The sequence below is a fragment of the Halichoerus grypus genome, chromosome 13 (genome assembly GCF_964656455.1).
Source record: "Halichoerus grypus chromosome 13, mHalGry1.hap1.1, whole genome shotgun sequence".
Classification (NCBI taxonomy): Eukaryota; Metazoa; Chordata; class Mammalia; order Carnivora; family Phocidae; genus Halichoerus; species Halichoerus grypus.
The window spans coordinates 92,549,388-92,574,407 of record NC_135724.1 but is presented as its reverse complement, the minus strand read 5'-3'; the positions used below and the strand labels follow the sequence as shown (position 1 = coordinate 92,574,407).

At 56.3% G+C, this 25,020-nt stretch overlaps 1 protein-coding gene across 1 annotated transcript in view; it reads right to left on the bottom strand.

Moving 5' to 3' along the window:
- Positions 1 to 526: 526 nt before the first annotated feature.
- Positions 527 to 25,020, bottom strand: part of TMEM132C (transmembrane protein 132C) — a 312,335-nt gene continuing 287,841 nt past the window's right edge. The window contains exons 6-9 of the mRNA XM_036107603.2: positions 9,550 to 9,755; positions 7,807 to 8,080; positions 6,442 to 6,633; positions 527 to 1,845 (exon numbers count right to left, since the gene is read on the bottom strand). Coding sequence (XP_035963496.2) covers positions 652 to 1,845; positions 6,442 to 6,633; positions 7,807 to 8,080; positions 9,550 to 9,755 — 1,866 coding nt within the window. The 3' untranslated portion in view covers positions 527 to 651. The remainder of the gene's footprint in view (positions 1,846 to 6,441; positions 6,634 to 7,806; positions 8,081 to 9,549; positions 9,756 to 25,020) is intronic.

Genomic DNA, 25,020 nt, shown 5'->3' with positions numbered 1-25,020 from the left:
CCATTTGATCCTCGGAAATAAACATTAAATACAAATCAAGTGGACTTGTAGGACACAGGAAGAAAACGTGGGGATGGGGGTGGGGGAGACCATGTGGGAGCACAGAAGATTCTCAAGTAAAGACTGAAAACCCTCAGGTTCACCCCAAGAGGCCTGGGGGCTCTGACCCCCGTCCTCCCTGCGCACCCCCAGGGCTGACAGATCGAGGCCGTCCTCCCGAGGGGACACTGAACCAACCCAGAAACTGTCCCCCTGCAGGCCCTCGCTGTACATTTTGCTCTTTATTAGAAATATAAAGAGATGATCACTTCTGTCTTTTTGTCTTTTTGCATTTTTTAACAAATAATTTTTGGTAGCTTGTCTGTGTTCTATTTTGACTAATAAAATCACCTTCCTAAGGTGGCCTCGTGTGCAGGCTGGCGTCCCCGTCAGCCACCGCCCAGAATTTGCTCCGCTTTCGGAACTCTGCCGCCACCAGCTGCTAAAACCCCTCCCTGCAAGACACACAGACACACACGCACACACACACACGCATGTGGCCCCTCCCGGCTGCAGGACCGCGGTGGTCTGCGGCCCCCAGTGCCAGGCGCCCCCCGACGCCCGGGCCAGACCCACTCTGGAAACGAGCGCGGCGCCCCGCACCACAGGGGCCTACGCCTGGCCCTTGAATTTCTCCAGGTAGTTTCTGAGCTCCTCGGGGGCGCCCGCGGCCACGTCCTGGCACACCCACTTGATGTCCTCGCCGCCGCCGCCCAGGATGGAGTTCACGGTGGGGCAGCTGTCGTCCGGCGGGATGGTGGTGAAGGTGGTGAACTTCACCTTCTTCCTTTTGGAGGTGGGCGAGTGCAGGGGCTCGAGCTTCGGGTCCCTGGCCGGCCCGGCCGCCGAGTCCGGCCGGTGCACCTGGCCTTGCACGTGCTGCCGGGCGCCACCGTTGACCAGCAGACGACTGCTCTCCTCGCTGCCGCCCGGCGCGTGGTCCAGGACGGTCGTGTGCTCGCCCTGCGGCGGCGACCCCTCTGCCGCGGGCTCCGGGAGCTCGGCTTCGTTGCCCAGCCACACCCAGTCGTGCGAGTGGGTCACGGAGGCCTGGCCTGCCAGCGACACCTGCTTGTGCCGGTATTTGAGGGCAAAGGTGGCGCAGTTGATGAGGAAGACGAGGATGGCCAGGCAGAAGACGCCCAGCAGGGCGTACATGCCGATCTCCAGGTCGCTCAGGCCGCGGGGCGTGTGCACCAGGTCGCTGGCCCCCAGCCCGCCGCCCGCCCGGGGCAGGTCCACCTGGGCTGGGAAGTTGGCGAAGTCCAGGGGGATGTTCTGCAGCTGGCCCTCCCCGGACGGCCTGCCCGCGTCCGGCCGGCTGCTCTTCACCACCCTGCTGTCCAGCAGCGGCCTGGCCGTGGTGCCACCTCTCCGGAGGGCCCCTTCCTCGAGCTCCACGGGGGAGCCTCCGTGGACGGGCCCCTCGGGCTCCTGGCCCTTCTGCCGGCGCTCGCTGGCGTGGTTCTTGATCTCGCCCTCGTCGCTGTCCCCGCCGCCGCCGGGGCTGGAGTCAGCGTCATTCTGGCCAAACTTGACCCTGACGCTGCCCACGCCCACGGCCAGGACGCTCTTGCGTTTGGACTTCTGGCAGGCCTCCGCGATGGTCATGTCCACCCGGAGCAGGGGCCCCTGGCCCTCGCCTTCGGCCGTCACCACCGGCCACCTGGGAGAGCGGGCCTGGGGGATGGACACGACGGTCTCGTCCAGGGAGGTGGCGGTCAGGGTGAAGTCCCCGGTGTCGTAGATGTCCAGCGGCGTCACGGAGCCGTCGCTGAGCAGGAGCCAAGTGCTGAGCACGGCTTCCTGCAGGGAGAGAGGCCGTTAGGAGGACACGGCGTGTGGGTCTGGGAGCTGGCACGCGGGCACGCTTGGGGCCAGGCCAGCCGAGCCTCCTGGGAACCCGCCAGTCCTCAGTGCCGTCCGCGCACAGACTCACTCGACCCCCACAGCAACCCCCGAGGCAGATGCTGTGACCACTCTGCAGGCGAGGAGACAGGATCGCGGGGAGAAGGGGGACCCCGCCCGAGCTCGCCCAGGCAGGTGGCGGAGCTGGGGTTTGAGCCCAGCGCTCCAGCCCGAGTCCAGACCACTGCGGCTGCCCTGTCTCCTGGCTGCCAGTGGCCCTGAGGTCACTACGCGGGCCCGGGGCTAAAGGAGACAATTTTGGAGTGTCTGGAATTCTCCCCTGTTGTCTAAGACCAGGATTTAGTGAGGTGTATTAGAGGCCCGTGCCAGACACCGAGGGGCCTTGGACAGGGCTGCTGGAGCCAGGGAGGGAGAGGGGGCACCTGCGGGTGTTGGCCACGGCGGGCCGGCCGCTCAGTCTGCGCAGGTCTGAGTGTGCTCGCTGTGTGTGTGGGGCGCAGTCGGGGAGCTCTGGCCGGGGAGGAGGGAAGGTGATGGGAGGCCCGGGGGGTGGGGGGTGCTGGCATGTCAGGGGCCCAGGCTAACCTCTGTGGGACAGTCTGCTGGGGGTGATGGGCGAGAAGCACGGAGCAGAGTGGGGAAGGGAACGGGCAACGTTTGCAAGACCAGGAAGAGCTAATGGAGCCCCAGGGGTCTGTTCAGGATCCAGGGTCTCCTCTGGTCCTGGCTTCTGGGCATGACAATGAAGGGCGGAGAATTTGACCCAAGTTTTGAAATAAATACATGGACCTGCTATTTCTCCTGGTCCATTTTTAAAAAACAATCCTGGGCCTCCGTTTCCCTGACTGAAAGTGGGAGTGTGAAGACCTCAACCACAGGGTCTGGGATGGACACCTTTGTGACGTGACTACTGTCTATCCCTCCTTTCTGGCAGGGACTAGAACACCAGCTTTGGAGAACCCGGTCTTCCCCACTCAGGGTGTGTGCATGCGATGCGGTGGGGCTGGACCGGACCCTCCAGGTCTGGAGCTGGGCATGTGACCGAGGTCTGGCCCATCGCAACATTCCCCCACCCCGTCCACAGTGATTGGCCTGGGAAGGGGCTCGGGATGGAAACCAGCCAATGGGAGGGGATCCCTGGGCTTTGGCTGGAGCCACAGAGGAGAAGCTTGCATTCCCGGGGGCTGCTGAGTTGGGGTGCAAGCCTGCAACTTAGAGGGGGTCTGCTGGAACAGAGGGTCAGCAAAGGGGAAGGAAGAGTTAAGAAATGGAGAGAGAGGGAGACTGTCTTAAGAACATGTTCCAACAACAAAGAAGACTGGCTGAGGGTCAACCACTTAAAAACCAGGTAAAAATACACCACAAAAAGGCGATGCAAATTCCTGGGACTCAGAAACGACGAGGGAATGCGTTACCAGAGGGGTGCCTACAGATAGCTCTTACTGAGGGGGCTTGGGCGCGGTGTCGGAGCTGCTCAGAAGGCTTGCCAGCCAGTGGTGGGGGTGCTGATGCACCCAGGGACTGTCAGATGGGGACGCATAAAGCCAGGACTGCCGGGAGGGGGATGAGAAAATCCTACCCACTGGGCCAGAAGCAGCAACGATGCTCATTTGTGCTCTGAGCACAGCCGGGAAAATGTGTCCCCTGGAAATCCAAACCCCACCGCTTCCCCACACCTGGGTGTGGGGTCTGCAGTTCCGTGACCTGTATGGGTGCATGGCCTCCAGCAGAGAGGGGCCCGTGCAAGTGCAGGGCTGCAAAGAATCCCTATCAGGAGCAAAATGAAGCAGCTACAGCTCAAGAGGTACTATGATAAAACAATTACACTCCCTGAGAGGGAGGGCTTTACCATGAGAGGAAATCAGAAACAATCACGTCGATCAGCAGACCAAGGATTTTGGATAATAGAACAACTGGAAAAGATGATAAAATAAGATAAACCAGCAGCAACAACAAAATAACCCATGAAATAAAACAGTTCATGGGACATGGACAGAGAGGAGGGCTGAGAGGGAAAAGAACAGGACGGTGTGGAAAGAACCACCTAGAATTTCTAGAAACAAAAAAGTGCTCCAGTGGAAATTAATTACCCAAGGGCTGGCTTGCAAAGCAGAGTAGACACATCTGGGGAGAGAGTCAGTGTCCAGGCAGACAGAGTCAGGGACCCAAAACACCATCACAGGATGAAACATATGAAAGACAACTTGAAAGAAACGAGGGACAGGATGAGAAGGACCAAGAGTTTTCGGTGACAAGTTCCAGAAGGGAGCCAAAGGGGGAAGTCAGTATTCAAAGAAATAGTGGCTGGACATTTTCCAGAACTGAGAAGAATTGTGGATAAGAAACGTGAAGCTCTCTGGGGCCACTGAGCAGCTGGGTCTAGCTTGACCTGAAGGTACCAATCCTGGGCATGAACTGATCAATGCCGATGTCCGCTCCGGCCAGCCTGGGTTGGGTCTCTGTCACTCGTAACTGAAAGCCCAGACCAATGCCGGTGCCGGTGGCCTGAGAGGGGCAAGTGAGACTGTGCATGGAATCTGGGAGGGCATGGCGCTCACTGGTGGCACCTGCCCACTCCCCCGTGGCCCCTGCCCGCTCAGCTTTCAAGGGGCAGCTCTGCAAGATGGTGTTGCCCAACGGCATTCTCTGGCCTCTGGAACCCATGCGGTCATACCTGTAGCCAGAAGTGCCAAGAACTGACACCCTGAAAAGGCAGCCCTCAACCAGCCCCCTTGCCCCTGGTCAACACTGGCTGGCGGTTTCCCCAGCAGACGCAGTCTCCGGGAGCCACAGTGGTGGCCGAGCGGGGGACACCTCCATCCCTGGGAGTACTTCCCGACTCCCCTCTGGGGGCTCCCTTCACCACTTGAATTAAGTATTTGAACTTGAATCCTAGTGCCAGGCTCAGCTTCTGGGGGAATCAAGGTGAGACAGGCAATATGGCTCAGTAATTTTGCTTCTCACCCGTGTCCCCTCTGTCCACGTCCATCGACAAGACCCCCTTCTAATGCCCAGATTGGATATATGAATGCCCAGGGATTCCTCACTTCATCTCTCTGTCCTGGCTTTCCTGAAACCGATGAGGCACAGGGGAGGGATATGCTACTGCCCTCGAGTTTATGGGTGTAGAAATCTTCCAGCTCTTGTATCTCAGAGTTGAAATACCGAGAACAAGGGGCTAGCCTTGCGCACGCCGAGGGCTGGCATGAAAACAGTTCACACGGTCTGCGAGTTCATCTTGGCTGACTTTCCATCCCGAGTTAATTTTTCTTCACAAACTCTAAACGGAGAAAGAACTTCACATAGAACAAGCCCCCTGAATGGCAGACGATCCAAATTAAGCCCTCCGAACACCGCGGGCTTGTGGAAATCCATCTCCATCAACCCTGCCGTGTGATTGAGAGTCAGTCCCTCCATTAGCTCGTTACAGCGAGGCTGGAATTCAGGGCTTTCTCGGGAGAAGCCAACGCATTTCCCCAAAGATGAGAAATTCTGAATGACTTAAAGTAACACACGCCCAGGAATGATTTAGAGCGCCGTCCTCACAAGAGTCATGTCTGCAAATTGAATGAACTACATCCATAAATCCCCCCCGAGGCCATGCTGGGACCTCCAATTACCATGAGCCGATGAAGACAGATGGGAGACACTGCCGGGGCCTGGGGGGCCCTGCCCCACGCCCGCGAGGCTGCCATGCCAATCACCACCTAATGAATTACCCCTTCTCAGCAAAGAGCTGCCTGCTCCCTGCTTTGTCCCCCCACTCTTCTCCGCTCCCCTTTGCTCTTTAGGAAGCAGAATACACCACGCCCCCAGGAGAGATGATAGGGAAACCAGCAATGGGGGCCCGACGTGGATGGGAACGTGTTCCAGATCCCTCCTGCTGACCCTCCGGAGCAAAGTCTGCGTGCAGCTGCACGATTTCTAGAATGACCCTCATCTTTGGAACCTGGGCTATAAGGAGATGCCACTCCCATGATTATGCTCTGTTATGCGGCACAGTTGACCTGCAGTTAGGGTCATCTGCCCGGATGGTCTGGGTGAGCCAGAGGCGAGGTTAGAGATGTAAAGCATGAAAGGCCTCCATGCACGTTGCTGGTTTTGAAGATAATGTGGGTGCGGGAAGTGAGAAGGAATACGGGTGGCCTTAGGGAGCTCAGCGAGGCCCCCGGGGGACCGTCAGCAAAGAAACAGACACCTGTCACAGAACTGCAGAGACATGGGCAAGCAGGGAGGCCGATTGGTCCCCAGAATGCTGGCTTTGCTCTCAGCCAACCCTGAGCCTGGAACCCAGCTGAGCCACAGAGCTGAGCTTATAAGTGGGTGTTGTTTAAGCCACTAAGTTTGTCACCCCCGGTCATCAGAGCCCAGGACTGGGAAGACGCTGTCTTGTGGATTTTCACAGCCCCGGTCACTGTGCTCTGAAACGTGGTTCAGCTTCTCTGACCCGGTCCTCCCTCCCCCCGCCCCTCTTGCTGAGTCCAGCACAGCGACTGCCCTGCCCCTCTCCACCTCTGGCCTCTAGGCCCCTACCTGTTTGGGGGTCCGCAGCAGCTCCTCAGCTGTGGCCACAGCGGTGATGGCCTTGCTGTTCTCTGTGCTGGGGTGGAGGGTGACCGACAGCCCAGCCACGAGCTGGATGGCCAAGTCCGTCACTGATACTTTCTCATCTAACACGGTTACCGTCTTCTCTGCCAGGATGGAGTCGGACAGCGGGGACAGCACCTGTGGGGTTGGCAGGACAGAATATTCCCAGATGTGGGAATCTCCCCCAGCAATACTTCCGCCTTGCCCTGGGCCTGGGTCCAGAACACAGGGCGAAGGAGTCACACACCTTCTTCAGGATAGATGCACCAGCCCCCACGATGCCTCTTTGCAAGAATCAGATAAAGCCACCCTTCCCCAAGACACTTTAGTTCTGTCTGTTGCAAAATTGCAATAAATGTCAAAATCCATTCTATTTTTAGAAGGAAACGACCCCTCCCATGTTGATGAGGCATTCTTGTACACTGCACAACCTGATTCACTGCACATGGCCATCCTGACTGGGCTCATGAAAAGTCACACACGAGTTGACTTTGTGCAACCTGAATCACATTCTAAATGAACTATGGAACTAACTGGTGAGAACTGAATTATAAACAGTCTACTCCCCCCGCCAGACCCCCAGCACAATGTATCCTCTGCTGAAACATTACTTTTGGCTGCCTCTCATAAAACAAATGTCGCCTTTGAGATCTCCAGGTGAAATGATGGAAACGTCCCCATCGTTCCCACATACGGTTGTGGTCTCAGGATCCAGAATGATAGCCCCAGTAGGTGCACTCAATGGGGCAGAACTTGAGGGGTTTTGGAAAAGGCCCACCACTCCCTCCCTTCTGATCTGAGATCCCACCATACTATGCATTTCCTTGAACAGGGTTAATAGGGTAATAGGACTTTGAAGAGCGTTTGTTGAATGAATCCACAGCAGAAGGACTAGATGCTTTAAGGGAAGAAGGGAGGCACCTTCCCCGGGTCCCGGGCAGGGGCAGCAGGGAGGCAAGGAGGAGGCGGCTTCTGAGACGTGTAGGAGGTGTATGTGTGGGCAGTGGGACGAAGTGTGGGGAGTCAGAGGCAGGACAGGGAGGGCTGGAAGGTGTCGGGGGCGGAGGATGCAGGAGTCGAGAGAGGGGACATGCGGGTGCAAAGGCCGTGTGGCCACCACCTTCTCAATTCTGTTTGTAAGAAGATTGGGACTCACAGAGCTGGTCCAGGCTCACCTTCCGGTGTCCCGAGGATGCCACCCTGGGGGCCAGGAATTGGGCACAATGCTCCACCCTTCCCATGAGCCTCCCCCTGTGCCCGGCATGATGTCCGGTGCCGAGCATGCAGAGATCCTGGGCTCTGGCTCCCTACCTGGATGGTGGTCATCCCGACCTCCCGCCCGACCAGGACCCTGCTGTCCTGGAGGGTGGCCACGTGAGGTTCCTCCAGCTTCATGAAGTCTGCAACCAGGTGGGTGATGTCGACCTGCCAGTCAGGACCGAGCAGGTGGCTCAGCTGGCCCCACGGGCCGGCGCCCTCGGCCACGAACTGGGTGAGGACGCGCACGGTGGCATGCTGGTACTGCAGGGAGCAGCCGCGGCCCCGCCGCTCCTCCTCGTCTTCATCCTCGCTCTCTCGTGTGGGCCTTGGGGGTACGAGAAGAAGCTCTCAGGTCCCAGCAATGGATTCAAAGACGCGCCGGGGTCACAAGCCAGCCAGGCAGGTGCCTGCCTCCAAGGGACAGCATCCTGGGCGGGAAACTTGGGACCCCACAGGAGCCCCGGGTTCATCACGGGCAGCACAGAGGGTCAGACATCTCTTTCTTGGAGACATTCGTTGACAAAAGACTTAAGAGCCAACATTGACGAAGTCTACACTGTCCAATAAGTAAGTGGCTAATAGCCACGTGTGCCTATTTATAATTTCATTTAAATGCGTAAGAACTAAATCAATGAAAAGTTTAAATTTCCTAGTCACCCAAGCTATATTGCAAGCACTCCACAACCACACATGCTAGTGGCTGCCATAGTGGATGTGGTTCTAGAACATTCCACCACTGCGGCAAGGTCTACTGAGCAGAGCTGTACTACGCTCTTGAGATGTGCCCTTCTAGGCTCCACATGTATGGACTCTTCATCTCATAACACTATGAGGCAAAACTTGCTGTTCTTATGTTCTGGGGGTTGGGGGCGGAGGTTAGGAACCATGGGCAGCTCACAGAGCTAGGAAGTGGCTGCAAGTCTCAGGTCTGCCGTCCCCAGGGACACAGAGCAGACTCGTTCTCTCGGTCCCTCATGACCGCCTCACGGTCTGAAGGATTGCCCGGATTCACAGCTGCCCCCTGGCCCCCGGCAGTCTGGGCAGTTTCTTTCAAGGTCTCCTTGGAGAGAGGGATGCAGCGTCTTCCAGGGGTGCAGGGGCTCTTCCTGAGTGCACGCTGGCTTGACCCTTAAAATGAAGAGCTCGTGTCTGGGAGACTCCGGCAAACAGCCCCGAGGGTTCAGGACAGAAGATCCCAGGCAGGAGACCAGGAACGTGACAACTCATTTTGCTGACCAGGGGGCCACAGAGCTGAGGAAACAAGACCTCAGCTCCTACATGTGACAATCCAGAGTCACACAGAACAACTTAGAGCCTTCTTTTTTTGTTTAAGAGCAAACAGCAACACCATGATCCAGTATAAATGCAAGTTAATTTTATGCAGTGATTTGAAACGCACAGAGCTGATCAAGCTTACGGATATTCATAAAACACAGAAAAAGAAATCACTGTTTCACTTCGAGAAAAGAACCCCAAACTCAAATTCCCCTGGGGGCTGAGGGGCTAGAAAAATGTATCACTTCTGTCGCTTCACTCTGGGGAAGCCCTTTCAGGACTGTCTACGAGAAGCCCAAGTGCAGAGCACACGCGGTCTGGGGTTGATGAGGATACTGCCGCTGTTTAGCCTCCTGCCTGGCTGGTTATCCCGGGCCTTGGTTAGGCTGGAGAGAATGTAATCACACGATTGTACCAGCATCTACCATGTGCTGGGCCCTGTCCTGGCTCCAGCAGTGTGGTCAGTAAACAAAACCATTGTCATCATGGCTCTGGTGTGTCTTCCCATCCCCGGCTCACCTCTTACTGGCCACAATGGGGACCCTCCAGCCTTTGATCTGGCTCAGTTCTGTATCAGAGACCTCAATCTGCAGGGGCAGTCGGGGCACCCACACGGTGATGTGCAGGGAGGCACTCAGGTGCTGGTAGGTGAAGTTCACCACCGCATTCACCTTGCCCTTCATCTCTTTGCCATTGACAAAGACATAGTCACAGCGGTCAGACACCTGCAAGGACAGAAAAGGGGATGGAGAGGTCACTGGGCCCTGCAAACCACTCTTCTTCCATTTGTCTTTTTCTCTAGCCAAGCACACATGCTTAATTTTGGGTCCTCCAGATGCAGAGCCTGAGACAAGTATTCTGTGCACCTGGTCTACTTGGGAGATGGCCCCAGGGAGCAGGGGCTGTGGAACAGAGTGAGAGAGACAGAGAAAGAGGATAAGTCAATAAAAAGCTACATCTTTACTTTTTTTTTTTTTTTTGCTGTGGATCAGTTTCTCTGGAACCTCATGAAAGCCTACAAAATTGTCCCCCTGAAGGATAAGAGACAGGAATATTATCTACCAGCTTCCATCTTTCACCGCCGCTGTGTGTTAACCCCCTGGCACTTCCAGGCTGACACACTAGCCCATGGCATCTGAGAAGACCCTGGGATAGAAAACAGTAGTAGTCTGAGGTGGAATGTGGTCCAATCACAAAGTGAGCTGCAGCCGAGCCTGAACTCTCAGTGGCCACCAGAGGTGTCTGCTCCCCAGGCTGATGTCTTCTCACAAAATGAAACACACCCAAGGCAAATTTCCAGGATCTGAAGGGCTTGTGCTACCTTCTTCCTCTGCAGCCTGACTCACTGATCTCTGATTACACACATCCTGACAGTCTGAGACACCCAGGCCTCTGCACATGAGGCTCCCTTTGCCTAAGAACATCCTTTCTTCCTTACTGGCCTGGCCAGGCACCTCCCCAACCCCCGGGATCATTTATATATTTGTATTAGAACTGCTTAGCCTGTGAATAGATGCATCGCATTAGTGACTACCAACCTATGTCCCCTCCCCCTGTATTCCTCCCTTTGCTTTTCCCGTTCCTACCACATCATTACCTCAGAAAGGGCTGAGACAGAGCACAAAGCAAGATAAACACAGAAAATAAAATAAAAGTCTGCAAGCATTAAGATTTTGTGTTCCAAAGACTAAACCCTTAGGGAGATGAATTTGTACACAGTCCCGTGGACATTCTCACGTGGCAAACAAACAGCAGGAAGATGCCTGTGTCCCCTGGGAGTGGGCTGGAAGGGGCACCACAGACAGCAGTGGGACCATATCCAAGGTAACTACGACTGGTAACGGATGCCTCTAGGGACTGTAAGCAGAACATTTGGAGACTGGAAGCCCCTCTCTCCCCAGGCCTTGGCAATAGTTACATCTTTTGAAAATCAGACTGGGATATGTAGCCTTAATGAATTGAAAATTGAGAATAGAAATCAACTCGTGTTTTCAAGAAATGACATGACTGTCTTGCATATTCAAGTTGGTAAAATGTGATTTATACTGGCCCCATGTGTCCAGATCAACCATCAAACTATGAAATCCTTGAAGAAAGAAGTACATCTTTTTAAATCTTTGATCTCTTGGTTCCATACAGGAGATGCTCATGAAGCAGGAGCTTAGCAGAGTGGATACTGAATGGACAGAAGAATGAATGTATGTATGCATAGATGGATGGGTGGATGGATGACTGGATGGGTGGGTGGGTGGATGGATGAATGGATGAATGTATGTATGTTTGGGTGTGTGGATGGGTGGGTGGTAGATAGATGGGTACATGGGTGGATAGATGAATGGATGAATGTATGGACGGATGAGTGAATGAGTGGATGGGTGGATGAGTGGATGGGTGGGTGGATGGATGCGTGGGTGGATGGATGGGTGGATAGATGGGTACATGGGTGGATGGATGAAAGGGTGTATGGATGGATGGGTGGGTGGGTGGGTGGATGGGGGGGTGGGTGGATGGATGGGTATATGGATGGATGGATGAATGGATGGTGGATGTGTGAGTGGGTGGATGGATGGGTATATGGATGGATGGATGGATAAATGGATGGGTGGGTGAGTGGATGGAAGGGTGGGTGGGTGGATGGATGGGTATATGGATGGGTGGATGAATGTATGTATGTATGTATGTATGTATGGATGGATGGATAGATGGATGGATGTTTGTGTGTGTGGATGGGTGGGTGGGTGGGTGGATAGATGGATGGGTGGATGGATAGGTGAATGTACGTATGAGTGGATGGGTGGGTTGATGGAGGAGTGGACAGGTGGATAGATGAATGAACAGAACCCATTCTTCATGGGGATGCCTGCTTCAGGACAACCAAACAAGGATCTTGGGTGAGGGGAGATGTGGTTAGAAACTGAGATATGATGGAGCCAAGAGCAGTGGAAATGCAAGACATTTACTTGAAAGCTTCCAGAAAGTTCTCAAGCAGTATTTACTAACTTTTTGGGGCCACTGACTCCTTTGAGAACACATGTCAAGCTAATTCTTGATATGGAAATGCATATACATACAGTTTTACATAACATTTTGGAGTTAATGAGGCCAAACGTGGACTCCTCAAATAGCACTTACCATACTAAGCTATAATTGCCAATTTGCTTATCTGTCTCTTGCCAGGACTATGTACTCTAGAAGGAGCAGTGTCTCCTTCTGGGAGTCTGTGGACCCAGTTAAATCACATCGATGTTGAGCAATGAACTCGTATGACCACCCTCTCCTTCCCCAGTTTCTGGGAACTATGGATGGCTACTCTGGGTCTAATTTTCACCTCCAACTCTTGCTTCTGCTTGGAAGGGCAGCTGGTGAGGGCTGGGCTGAGAGAATTTCCTCCATCTGCTGGGGACAGTGGCAGGAGCAGCTGGGAGGGGAACACATGGATGGATCTTCTCACTCATGGTCAAGAGTGGTTTAAAAATGTTTACCTACTGATTAAGGGTGGAAACCAATTTTAGTCGCTGTCCCAGACTTGCCATTAGCATGTAAACACTGTCTTGAATCTGGGTAGGCATTAGCATAATAGCCGAGCAAGAGTTATATCAGTAATCACTTCTTTAATCAATGTTGTAATTTACAGACCATTGACTTTGCTCATTTATTACCTTCCTGAGCTCTGGTGGGAGGGAACCTGGCTGCTCCAGAATATATAAATAATTGAGGAACGCCAAGGGTATGAAGCTGTGGTGCATGATAGAGCCGTTGTCACTGCTATTCCTGAAGGTGTCATAAATGTCTGGGGAAGCCTTGGGATGCATTAATCATCTCCTAAGTGGCTACAAGTGAGAACCACAATATCACAAAATGAGCTGGCTTATCTGCAAAATAGGAACCAAAAACCCCACAGGAGTCTGTTTAGTCCCTTGGCTTCGTTTCTGGGACTCTTTTTCATATTTCATGATGGGTGGGCCACCTGCTGAGAAAGCTGTCCGCTGGCCTCTGCCCACTTGGACATTTAAATTATCCAGTCCAAATGCATGGTGGCCACTGACCCAGCCACTGATGTCTGCTCTTAGGACCTGGAGGGGCCAGGGTGGGTCTGCTTCAGCAACATGTGGTCAGTTGACATCTTCTGTTGTCATTTGGACCCTTGGCAGCTTCTTGATGACATCGCTTGCCTCCTTCCCACGGGGAACCGCTTGGGGACCACTTTTGTGGGGAGGGCAAAGCCACCTGCTGGTCAACCATTGACATCCAATGTGACTTCTGTCTGGAAAAGCAGCTAAGCAGGTTCCAAACAACAGAAAATCCCAGAGGGCAGGTCAATACACAGACCTTTGGACCCACTCCCAGAGTCTCCGACTGAGCAGGTCTGGGGGGGACCCCACATCTGCATTTCTAACAAGGTCCCAGGTGATGCTGATGCTCCAGGTCTGGAGAGCACACGTGGAGACTCGCTCCTTGAAATAATGCAATCGCCCTTCCTCTGTTTCCATGGAATCTTCTATTTCCTGTCTTCATCCATTTGGGATGCTGTAACGGAATATTGAATATCGCAGCCTGGGTGGATGGGGGGGTGGGTGGATGGATGGGTATATCCATCCATATCCATTCTTGAATGGGCTTCAAGAACAGACAGTTGTTTCTCACAGCTCCAGAGGCTGCAAGCCCCAGAGGAGGACGCCGGCAGACCCGGTGTGTGGTGAGGAGCCATCCTGTCTCACAGATGCCACCTTCTTGCTGCGCCCTCCCGGGGCAGAAGGGGTCAGGGAGCTCTCTGGGGACTCTGCTCTAAGGTCACTAATCCCTTCTATGAGGGCTCCACCCTCATGACCCAGTCACCTCCCCAAAGCCCCGCCCCCTTATACCATCACATTGCAAGTTAGGGTCTCAACCCGGGAATTGGGATGGGGGCACACAAAGACATCCAGTCCATAACACATTCCTTCCACGACTATAATCATTCAGTTATGAATGGCTCCCAGAATCCTACCTCCAGAACCCAGTGGCTTATTCAACATCTCCACTTGGATCTCTAATTATCTTCCAAACTTAATATGTTTGGAAATCAAACTCCTAGGTTTTTTTTGTTTTTGTTTTTTGCCACTGAGGAGCCCGGGGGCTGGAAATAGAAATTAAATTTAGATAAAAAAAATCAGATTTACATTTCTTGTGCTCTTGAGTTTGTGGCCTTGCTCTGTTCACACAAAATACTGCACGGTCTTGTGCAGCAGTGATGCGTTCTTGTAGAAGAGCATCTGCCATGTGCTTTCCTCATTTCGGTCCTTTCCGGAGCTCCGGGCAGCAATCATGGCCCCAGTAGAAGAGGAAGCTGGGGAGCTGGGGCTCGTGGAGTAGGTGGCTTTCCCGCGGTGGGAGGCGGGTGGGGCTGGCACCTGCTGACGGTGGATTTGACAGACGGCTTTGATGGTGTTGTCCTCACAGGCAGCATCCTGAGGTTGGGGCTTGGAAGTCATCCTTCGTGGCACGGGGGTCTTGGGGGTCCTCTCCATTCCTGTGGGCAGGTGAGCAGGGAAAGGAAGGGGCGGAGAGAGGCCACTGGCCGGCGAGTCCAGGAGGGATCACATCTGCATCCTGTCCACTGGCTGCCCTGGCCGTCTGTCTCATGGCCCATCCCAAACGAGCCCGCTGGACGGGCTGGATCAGTCCAAATCTGGGCGGGAAACAGACGTGACATGCCACCTGGAGGAGAGTGTGACAAAGGGACTCTGTACAAAGGTGTGGACAGGGCTATGGAAACTAGCAAGAGACGGCACAGCACGCCAGACAGACGGGGGGAGAGGGTTCAAGAGTGTCCTCCAAAATCCACATCCACCCGGAACCTCAGACCGGGAACTGGTTTGGAGATAGGGTCTTTGCAGATGTCATCAGCTGAAACGAGGTCATACCAGCTTGGAGTGGGCCACAGAGGGCTGGTGTCCGCAGAGGAGGAGAGGAGGATGTGGAGGCAAGCACCCGGAGGGTGATGTGGGGACGCCAGCAGAGACGGAGAGGTGCGGCCACGCACCAGGGAACAGCAAGGACTGCGGCCACAGGGAGCTGCAGATGCAAGGCAGGGACCTCCCCAGCCCCCCGGAGCCTTCAGAGGGAGCAGGGCCCTGAGCCTGATTTCAGACTGCTGGCCTCCGGCACGGGGGGAGAAGAGCATTGCTTAAAGCCGCCCGGTCTGCGGCCATCTGTTACGGCAGCCCCAGGTCACCGGGGAAAGGCCAGGTGAGGGGCAGCTACCAGAGCCCAGAGCAGGCGCCGCCTGTCTGAGACACCTGCCTCCAGGAGCCGTGACCTCGGCGGAGGGTGCAGCCGCTGTCAACCCACAAGCTTGCAGAAGGGGCCCAGAGGGATGAACGTACTGATGTCTCTCCCCCCGCTCCCCGTCCAGGGGAGCCGCCCACGGCCGCAGCCGGGGGGAGACTGGGGATGGCCGCGCCTGGTAAAGCGGGGAAACTGGGGATGGCCGCGCCTGGTAAAGCGACCGCAAAGAGCGGAAGGAGGAGGTAGAGGGATCTGAAAGGACGAGTAGGAATTTCCAACCCAGAGACCTCTTCTCAACATTTTCCCATCTTCTTAATCGGGGGCTAACGTGGAGCACTTTGTGTGAATCACAGAATGCTTTTCAACCCTGGCAAAATCCTTAAAGGAGTCCAAGCTCTTCCCTGATGTGCGCCTGGCATCTCTCCCAGGCATCTTCCATGCATCCCCGCCTTGTTCCCTGAGCCCCCGCTGGTCCTCCTGCTGCAGGGCCTTTGCATGTGCTGTTCCTTCTGCCTGAAGGCTCCTCCCCCACTCGCCTATGCGATTTGTTCCTCATCTCCTCTAGGTCTTCAACAGAGTGGCTCCCAAGCAGGGGCCACTGTGTCCCCCAGGGGACATTTGACTTGGAGATCTTCTCGGTTGTCACCACTAGGGAACGGGCTGTCACAGCTGAAGACGTGCGAATGCTTTCTAATGGTTGAGGCCGGGGCTGCAGCTCGACTTCCTGCACCGCACAGGACAGCCCCCAACAAAGATCAGCAGATCCCAAATGCCAGTGGTGCCAAGGCTGAGAAACGCTGCCTCACCCACACGTACGCTCCCCAGAGCCCTTTCGCTCACATTTGTATTCAGATCGCAACTCCAGACCCCTCCCTGGTTTTATTCTTCTCGTTTATCATGTATTACCCTCTCATACGCTATGCACTTCACCTATTTATTATGGTTATTATTTGTCCTCTCTAGAACATCAACTCTAGGATGACTAAGCTTTTGACTGCTTTGTTCACTGTTCAGTGTTTTTTCAGTGCCTAAAAGAGTACCTGGTGCTCAGGTATGGGGCTCACCACACACTTCCTACTGGAGGGGCCACTCAGGGCTACCGGGTCCCACACTGCCCCCACTGTGCACAGGTGCACACATGCACAGGTGCACATACACACAGGTGCACATACGCACAGATGCACACACAGGTGCATGCATGGACAGGTGCACACAGCAGGTGCACATACACACAGGTGCACATACGCACAGATGCACACACAGGTGCATGCATGGACAGGTGCACACACAGGTGCATATACACACGTGCATGACAGGTGCACATACACACAGGTGCACACAGGTGCATGCATGGACAGGTGCACACAGCAGGTGCACATACACACAGGGGCACATACGCACAGATGCACACACAGGTGCATGCATGGACAGGTGCACACACAGGTGCATATACACACGTGCATGACAGGTGCACATACACACAGGTGCACACAGGTGCATGCATGGACAGGTGCACACAGCAGGTGCACATACACACAGGGGCATGACAGGTGCACATACGCACAGGTGCCCATACACACAGGTGCACACACATACGGGTGCACACGCAGGTGCATATACACACAGGTGCATGCACAGGTGCACACATGCACAGGTGCACACACAGGTACATGCAAAACAGGTGCACACACGGGTGCATATACACACAGGTGCACACACAGGTGCATGCATGGACAGGGCATACACAGGTGCCCATACACACAGGTGCACACACGCACAGGTGCACACACAGAGGCATGCATGGACAGGTGCACACACACAGGAGCACACACGCACAGGTGCACACACGCACAGGTGCACACACATACAGGTGCACACACAGGTGAATGCACGCACAGATGCACATGAGGAGGCGGGCTTTCACTGGTGATTGCACGCTCTGTAACAGCAACAGCGAACATTTGCTGAGCGTTTACACTAAGCCAGGAGCCACTTTGAGAGGTTCACATGGATGATCTCACTGAACTCTCGCCGTGAACACATGAGGGAGGGCTACTTTATCTTTTGAATCCTGTCCATATTTCAAGTGAGGAATTGAAGGCACAGAGAGGTGATGTAACTCTCCCAACATCACACAGCAGGTAGTCAGTGAGCCACACAGGGAGTCGACCCCACACCTCTGCTCTCAACCCTGATGTCCACCAGCTCTGTGATGATGCAGCTGTTTAGTTCGATCCTTCCCTCTTTCCTACTGCGGACGGACTCTATTTCCCCTTCCTGCTGATGTGGACCTGGCCCTGTGATGAGCTTTGGCCAGAATGTGAACAGAAGGGACAGCAGGCCAGTTCCAGCTCAGGCTTTAGAGGCCCCGCGAGTGTTCCGGCAGGCTTTGTGCGCTCTGCCACGAGGGGCTCTTCCCCGAGGTCGCGGCTACCTCTCCACCACCCTGGAACGAGACCCACAGAGCCCATCCTAGCCCCCCTGCAGTGAGGCGTCCTCCGCAGCTGAGCCCGCAGACGACTGGACGGCCTGCAAATGCAGGAGCAAGAATAAGCAATCGCTGCTTAAACAAGCGGCCGTCGGGCCGTCTGTTACGCAGCACAGCTCCCTGCGTTACTCAGCTGAGCGTGTGGGTGCGGGTGCACCTGCCCGTCACTCTCAGGGGCTTCCATGCTCCCTCCTGCCTTTTCCTCGCTCCAGTCCCCCCATCTTATCCTTTTGTGTCTCCTCCTCAGGAGGCAGAGAGACTGCTGGAGGGTGGGGAGGAAGGGAAGACGGGGAGCCCTGCTCCCAGGGTTAGGAAGGACACAGTGGACTCGGGAAGCCTCCGTGGAGCGCTCCTCGTCCCGGAGCCGTGGCGCTCCCTGGACCCAGCTTTGGGATTAGGACCCTTTCCTTTCTCCGCGCCCCGTCTCCCACGGACCTGCCGGCCCATGTGGCTGCCGCGTGCCGGAGGCCTTCCCCCACAGCGGCCGCAGGGAAGCTTCCCATTTCCCGGAGGCCAGGTTCCCTCGTGGCTGAAGGCGTCACAGTGGTGGCTGCCACATTGCAGGCAAACAAGGAGAGGGGCCCGGCGGGGCCTGGGGCCGGCCAACATCTCTGAGACGAGCTCTGGGCCACCCTTCTTTTCCTTTCCTGCCCCTCACCGTGGAGGCTGAACGGGATTCCCACGGCCGCGGAAATCCGTTCAGCGATAACTCGCACTTTGTCCAGCTGACCATGAGGAATGCGGCCGAGACTTGGACACGCCACGTGGTCTCGGCTCAGGAATCCTGTCCTCGCGGAGGTGGCTATGCTGGGCCAGGCCTGGCCGGGTGGGGCCGGGCGCCGAGGGGAGGGGAGGCCAGGAGGCCAGAGGGAGAGAGGCCGGGAGGGGAGGCCGGGTGGGGACGCTGGCCAGGGCCCTCGGGCGCAGGGAAGGGAAGGGAAGGGGAGCGCCGCGTGGCCTCTGCGTGTGGCGGGCAGCAGACCTGTGGCGTGTGGCAGACACCGCCCGGCCCTACGCGGTGTCTCCTCCATCCGCCGCCCGAGGACTCCTTCTTTCAGCAAACACTTCCCGCGCCCCTGCTGCGCTCCAGGCTCGTGTCCAGGTGCTGGAGACGGGAAGTGAGAGCCTGGAGCCTCCTCTCAGGAGGTTACATTTCGGGAGAACGGGGGCGGAAGTTCCCAGGAAGAGGGAATCGGCCAGAAGAGCTTCCATTTACGCAGTGTCTGCCGTATGCCTGATTCTGTGCTGAGCGCACGCAAACACTTTCCAGGCGAGGACACTGGGGCGCAGAGAGGTTGAACAACTTGCCCGAGGTCACACAGCTAGGAATACTCGGACTCGGATGTGACAGCCGTGGTTTAGCTCCAGAAAGGCTCCTCTTCTTCTTCTTCTTTTTTTTAAATGATCCTTGACAATGCAACTGGTGAAAAGTCATCTCTGTCCTTCCACTTTCGGAATCAGAAAGGACAATGGATATGCAGACATTGCCTGAGGTCTGTGATAACGCGGCCTTCCTCCCGTGACGTCTCCGTGCCAAGGCGCTGACCGACAAGAGACCTATTAGACCTGCTTTCTTTCCTTCTCCTTCCGGAAGTCGGTCTCACGCCAGCACGCACCGGAACCCGTGTGCCTGGGAGAGCAGAGTCGCAGCCCCGGCCCCCGAGCACGTGCCCCGCCGTGGACGGGTAGGAGCAACGTGGTTTTTTGAAGGAAAAAAAAAAAGCCTTCTTTGGTGTTCTCTGAAAGTTAACGGAGATTTCTTTGACGTGTCCAAGTTGTATGTATTTAAGACGTCCGCCTTGATGCTTTGATATGATACACGCCCAAGCGCGAGGAGATCGCCGTGGTCCAGCTCCATGGCGTGCACCCGCCGAGGACACAGTTCCCATCGCGTGTGTGGACGCGCATTCAGTATCTACCCTCTGAGCAAACGCCCACGGCAGAAGCACGGGGCAGGTGCGAGGAGACGCGTGCGGGAGGCGGGCAGGGGCATGTGGTGCAGGGAGACATCAGCAGCTCAGGTCTGCCAGGAGAATTAAACCAGAATCCCGCAAATGCAGGAATTAGCCCGGTGCCTGGCACACCGCGGGCGGGCAGGCCAGGCCGGCGGATGGGGCGTCTGCGGAGGGTCGGGCAGACGGACCGCCTTAGCCCCAGAAGTGTGTTTACAGGGGCTTTGGTTGTTCCTGCCTTGAGGAGGGGCGTGGAAAGAAGCTTCCAGAGTCACAGTCTTAGAAGACTTCTCTCTCCAGTAGCTGTGCTGAGTCCCCAACACCCCCATCCCCAGGAAGCCGTCTGCCTCTCTTTCCTCCAGTGATGTCACCTGAGATCCTAAAGGGCTGGGATCCAGGACACAAGGCACGGAGCAGTCCCATGGTGATGGGACTGGGTGCCCCACGGCTTCTCTCTGAGCCCCCAGGCCTCGCAGAGCTACCTGGGGGGTTGTGGGGGGACAGCCGCCCGAACCTGGGGCTGTCACTCTGTCACTGGGAGCGAGGAGCAGAGGGTGGGATCGCAGGGGTCCCCAGGCAGTGAGCATGGAGACCGTCCAGCCGCACGACAGACGGGGGCGTCTCAGGAGGGCGGTCCTAGGGCCCCAGGACCGGGCGCCTTGGCCGCGACCACACCTGTCTCCCCTCTGGGAGCTGGGGGCCAGAGGGAGCTGGTAGGTCAGCTGGTCTGAGTCTCAAGCAAGTCAGCTGTATTTATCTGATGGGGGTTTTCCTCTTCTGATTCGGGAACACTCCATTCATGCTGTCCACACGCCAGATGTCCACTTCCTTGCCAATTACCCGCTGGCTTCAACAGCCACCAGCAGGGCCACGTCCTCCTTGGAGAACCAGGGACACAGACTTGCCGGGAGACTCCCAGAGAAGTCAGACTGCACCCCCTCCTCCTGGCCAGTGGCTCCATCAGGGCAGGTCCCTGCTCTGACTAATGTCACCAAGAAAAACCAAGGAGGGAAAGCGGCTCACGGGCGGGGCTGGAGCAGCCCTTCCTCCTACCCCCAGGCCAAATTAAGAAATGGGAGGAAGGTCCTGGGACAGGGAAAGGCCGGGTGACAAGGAGTAAGGGGATGGGAGGGGAGGAGCCCCATTCCAGGCACCTGTCCTCTTCCCTGTATCCCCAGCCCCTGTTTCATTGGAGGATCCTCACTTCCCGCCCATCAGTCCAGAGGTTTGGATGAAGCCCCACTTCCGGCCTCAAGAATAGGGTCATGTGACCACGACCTAATCCAAACAGAGCTTCACGTTCCTCTGGCCACAGCGCCTGGCTCAGGGGTGAATACATGAACTAAGCTGGCGCAATCAGAGGGAATCTCAGGAGCTTTTCAGGCTGGACTAAAGGCACTTGCTCATTTCTGCTGGAATTCTACATGCAAAAATAGGGTTCTGTAGCCACTTGCAGCCATCCTGAGACAGGACAACTTGTCTGAGAATTCAAGCAGCACAAAGGATGCTGAGCCAAGAGACAGAACGCCAAAAATAAAATATGATACCTGCACTGGTGAAGGCAGAGCTGAGGAGAGATGCAGAGAAACTGATTTCTGAACCCACCCGTGGCCGATTCCAACACTGGCCTAGCCCTGCCACGCACAAGACAGCTTCTCCCCTTACTCGTTAAGCCAACTGGAGAGTCTTCCTCCCTCAGCAAGCACGGAATCCTTGATAGAGCTGTGGGATGGAGCACTGGGAAGGCGCTGCCTGGCACCGAATCCCTGTTGTCGAGCTGATTTCAGCAGAGAGGCCGCAGAGGGGCAGGGGGTTTGGGAGCCAAGTCTGCACCCCTCTACCCCGCGCTCCCAGCTGCAGAATTCCTGGGGCTTCAAAACCTCTGTTACTCGTTAGGCAAACCCAAATGGAGCCTTTCTTGGCTCCAGTAAAATCTGACTCCCAAATAAATGGCCTAATCTTTTGCAAAGGTCTTTTATGAGGACAGTTATTCTTTGTAGCCCAAGACAGAGGGTCAGAGCAACCTGCTCCTTGCTGGCCAGTCCGGGCATCCATTTCTGCCCCCCAGCTCCCGTCGGAATGCGGGTGTCGCATGGCTCCTACCGGTGGAAGGCTCTGGGTGTGCGTTCCCCGTAGAGCTTCCCGTGACGTTGGAAGCGTCCTGTGAGTGCGCCATCCGATACGGCAGCCAGGCCCCACGCCTCACGAGGACAGCTGCGGCGCTGAGGCTTCCACTTTAGTTAATTTTAATTAATTTAAATAGCCACACGTGGTAGGTAGCTACCTGCCATACTGCCCAGCGCAGCCTTAGGCAAATCCCGACACCTGGCTGTGAGAGCAGCGGGCTCTCAACCTCGCCTGAGCGCACGAGACGCCGCAGGCCATACGGCCCGGTGACCAGGCAGACCTGGGTTTGCATCTCGGTTCTGCCATTTACTGGCCGTGTGGCCTTGGGCAAGTCACTCCACCTCCCTGGACCTCAGTCTCCTTATCTGCCAAATGAGCTTAGAATAGCGTTGACCTCAGGGTTGCCGGGGTGATCTACTTAAAATCCAAACCAGAATATCCGGCAGGATCCTGTTCTTAGAGGAAATCGCAATGCTGATGGTAAACCCCGAGGCCTGGGGCTCTCGACATTTGGGCCGGGATGCTTCTCTGGGATCAGACTGTCCGGGGCACGGCAGGACGTTTAGTGACTCCGAGGACTCCGGCCGGCAGACACCAGTAGCCCCCGCTGTCTGAGTCACTACAACGCCAATGTCTCCGAGCGTCGCCCCGTGTCCCCCGGGGGGGCACGACCGGCCCAGGGCGAGCACCCCCGTGCTGGGTCTGCCCGGATGGGCAGCACCGTCCGCCTGCTCTGCGTGCACCACGCGAACACGACAGACTTCCCAGGTGAGGGCGGGTGTCTCGCGGTTTCGCAGGGGACGGCAAGGGAGCGGGAGGAAGGCGGGGCAGGGCGCGGGCGTGCACCTGACCTGCACTTGGAGTCTCCGCAGCGGGTTCTGGTGCCAGGGATGCCGCTCACGCCGGAGCACCCTCACTTGGCAGCGGAGACACAGCCGGAGAGGGGCTCGGCTGGGCCTGCCGCCCGGCCCCCTGCGTTCCAGGAACTGCTTTGAGGGCCTCGGTTTGCTTTTACCCCCTGGCTCTTGGAGATACAGCTGCTTCTCCCAGCGCCCTCGGGCGTGAGGGTGGGGGGCGCACTTCCCTCCCAGGGAGAGTCTGCCCACTCTGCCCCGGGCCTCACAGACCCAGCTTCCCAACGACTCGGAGCTTGTGGATCAACAGCTCCTTCAGTAGAGAAGAAGTTTCGGGCCCACAGGAGCAGGGCCCGGGGGGAAACTGAGGCCTCTACCCGAGCGAGGTGGCACTGCCCGTCCTGGAATGAACACAGGCACCGCGGGCCCCGGGAGAGCTGGGCACCTGGTCGCCTTACGCCCTCCTGTTAGCTCGGCACCGGGGGCCTTAGGCAGGGCCGTGCCCTGGAGGTCAGGCGGGCTGCGCCGGAAATCCCGACACGATGCTCGAAGTCACGTCACCCCCAGCCCGCTGCGGGCGGCGCCCCGGCACCTGGGGCCTCAGGAGGGTGGCGGGGGCGCCCCAGCATCTGCCCCTTAGCATGAGGGGGTGCATGGGGAGCATGGTGCAAACGGGGGTGCAGTTACGGTGGGCATCGACAGCTGTCATTTCCCTGCAAACGGGCCCACTGCATCCTCTTCGGAGACCGGCCCATCCAGAGGGCCCCCCGCCCCAGGCCCGTCTCAGCACTGCCCCCCACGCCGCCCCGACCTTCACCACCACCTGTCATCCTCATGCACTCGGCTCAGCTCCGTCTGCCCCTCTCCGTCACTGTGATGCCCGATTCCATGTTTTACTTATCACTGAGGCCCCGATACCAGAATGGTGCCTAGAGAACCGCCCAGGTACACCTCCCAGAATGAACCAGCATGTGATTCAACATATGCTGTGAAGATCCCGTGACCTCGCAAACCGCAAGCCAGAGAGCTCTGCAGAGGACCCCGACCCCACGCCCCGTCGTCGGCTGCTGGACGCCCCTTTCTTCCGAAGACGCTGGCTGGCGTGGGGACAGATGGGGACAGGAAATACTCCGTGGGGGTCGCGGGGGTCCTGGGGCTGCTCGTCCACATCACGAATCCCCTCCCTATTATTGTTCCCGAGGCCTTTGTCCCTGGGATGCCGCTCTTCCTCCTGCTGAAGGGACATCCCCACAGACGCTCAAGGAGCTCCCAGGCCCCCACTCACACTCGACGCCTGCAAACCCAAATGCGGAGCGCCGAGCGCACTGCAGACCCCTCGGCACCTGGTCAGGGACACGTCGGGGGCGTCGCAGGCGAGAGGAGGGGACAGGCAGAGTTGTGTCAATGCTGTGGCCCATCTCTGCAAGACACGCGGGTCAAACCACGCTTCTCTGTGTGTTTGATCTGTGTGCGTGATCCTGTCCGCGTGGAGAAAGCCAGAAGGAGGGCGGGCAGGTCAACACCGATCCCTGGGGGCTGACAGGTGCGCCACAGGTGTGTGTGTGTGTGTGTGTGTGTGTGTGTGTAGATTTGCCAGTTAAAAAAAATCGTGGTAAAAGACGTTTGTGTTTCGTGATCCCATTTTAAAAAAATTATCGTTCTATATACGGATATACATCGATGTGTCAAGAGAGATGTGTTAGAAATGATCGCCGAGCTGTTTTCATAAGAGACCACATATTGTATGATTCCATTTCTATGAAATGTCCAAAAAGGCAAATCTATAGAGACAAAAAGTAGATTAGTGGGGGCCCAGGGCGAGGGGTGTGGATGGGGATTAACGGCAAATGGGGTGACAAAAATATTCTAAAATTGGGTCACGGCGATGGTTACCCAGCCCAGGAAGTTTACTAAAATATCACTGAACGGTACACACAAAGTAAGTTGCAATTCTAACTATTTTAGCAACGGCGTGCATAGCACACAGATTATGCCCGTAGATGCTCGGCCCGCAGTCCCGCCTTACGGCACAGGGCTGTCGAGGGGTTCCCTGAGCTAACCAGGGTCAGAGTTAAGTCCTTTCCATGTGTTGGCCAGTAGGTCAAGTCCTTTACTTGATTGTTGACATGTGATAATCCTCACAATGACCTTCTGAACCAGGGACCGTGACCGTCCCCCTTTCCGAAGGAGACTGGGCAGGGCAGGGGATGTACGAATTGCCCAAGATGCAGAGCTCGGAACAGTGAAGCCGGGGAAGCTTTGGAAGAAACTCCCCGTGGTTCCCCTGCACATCCTACAAACA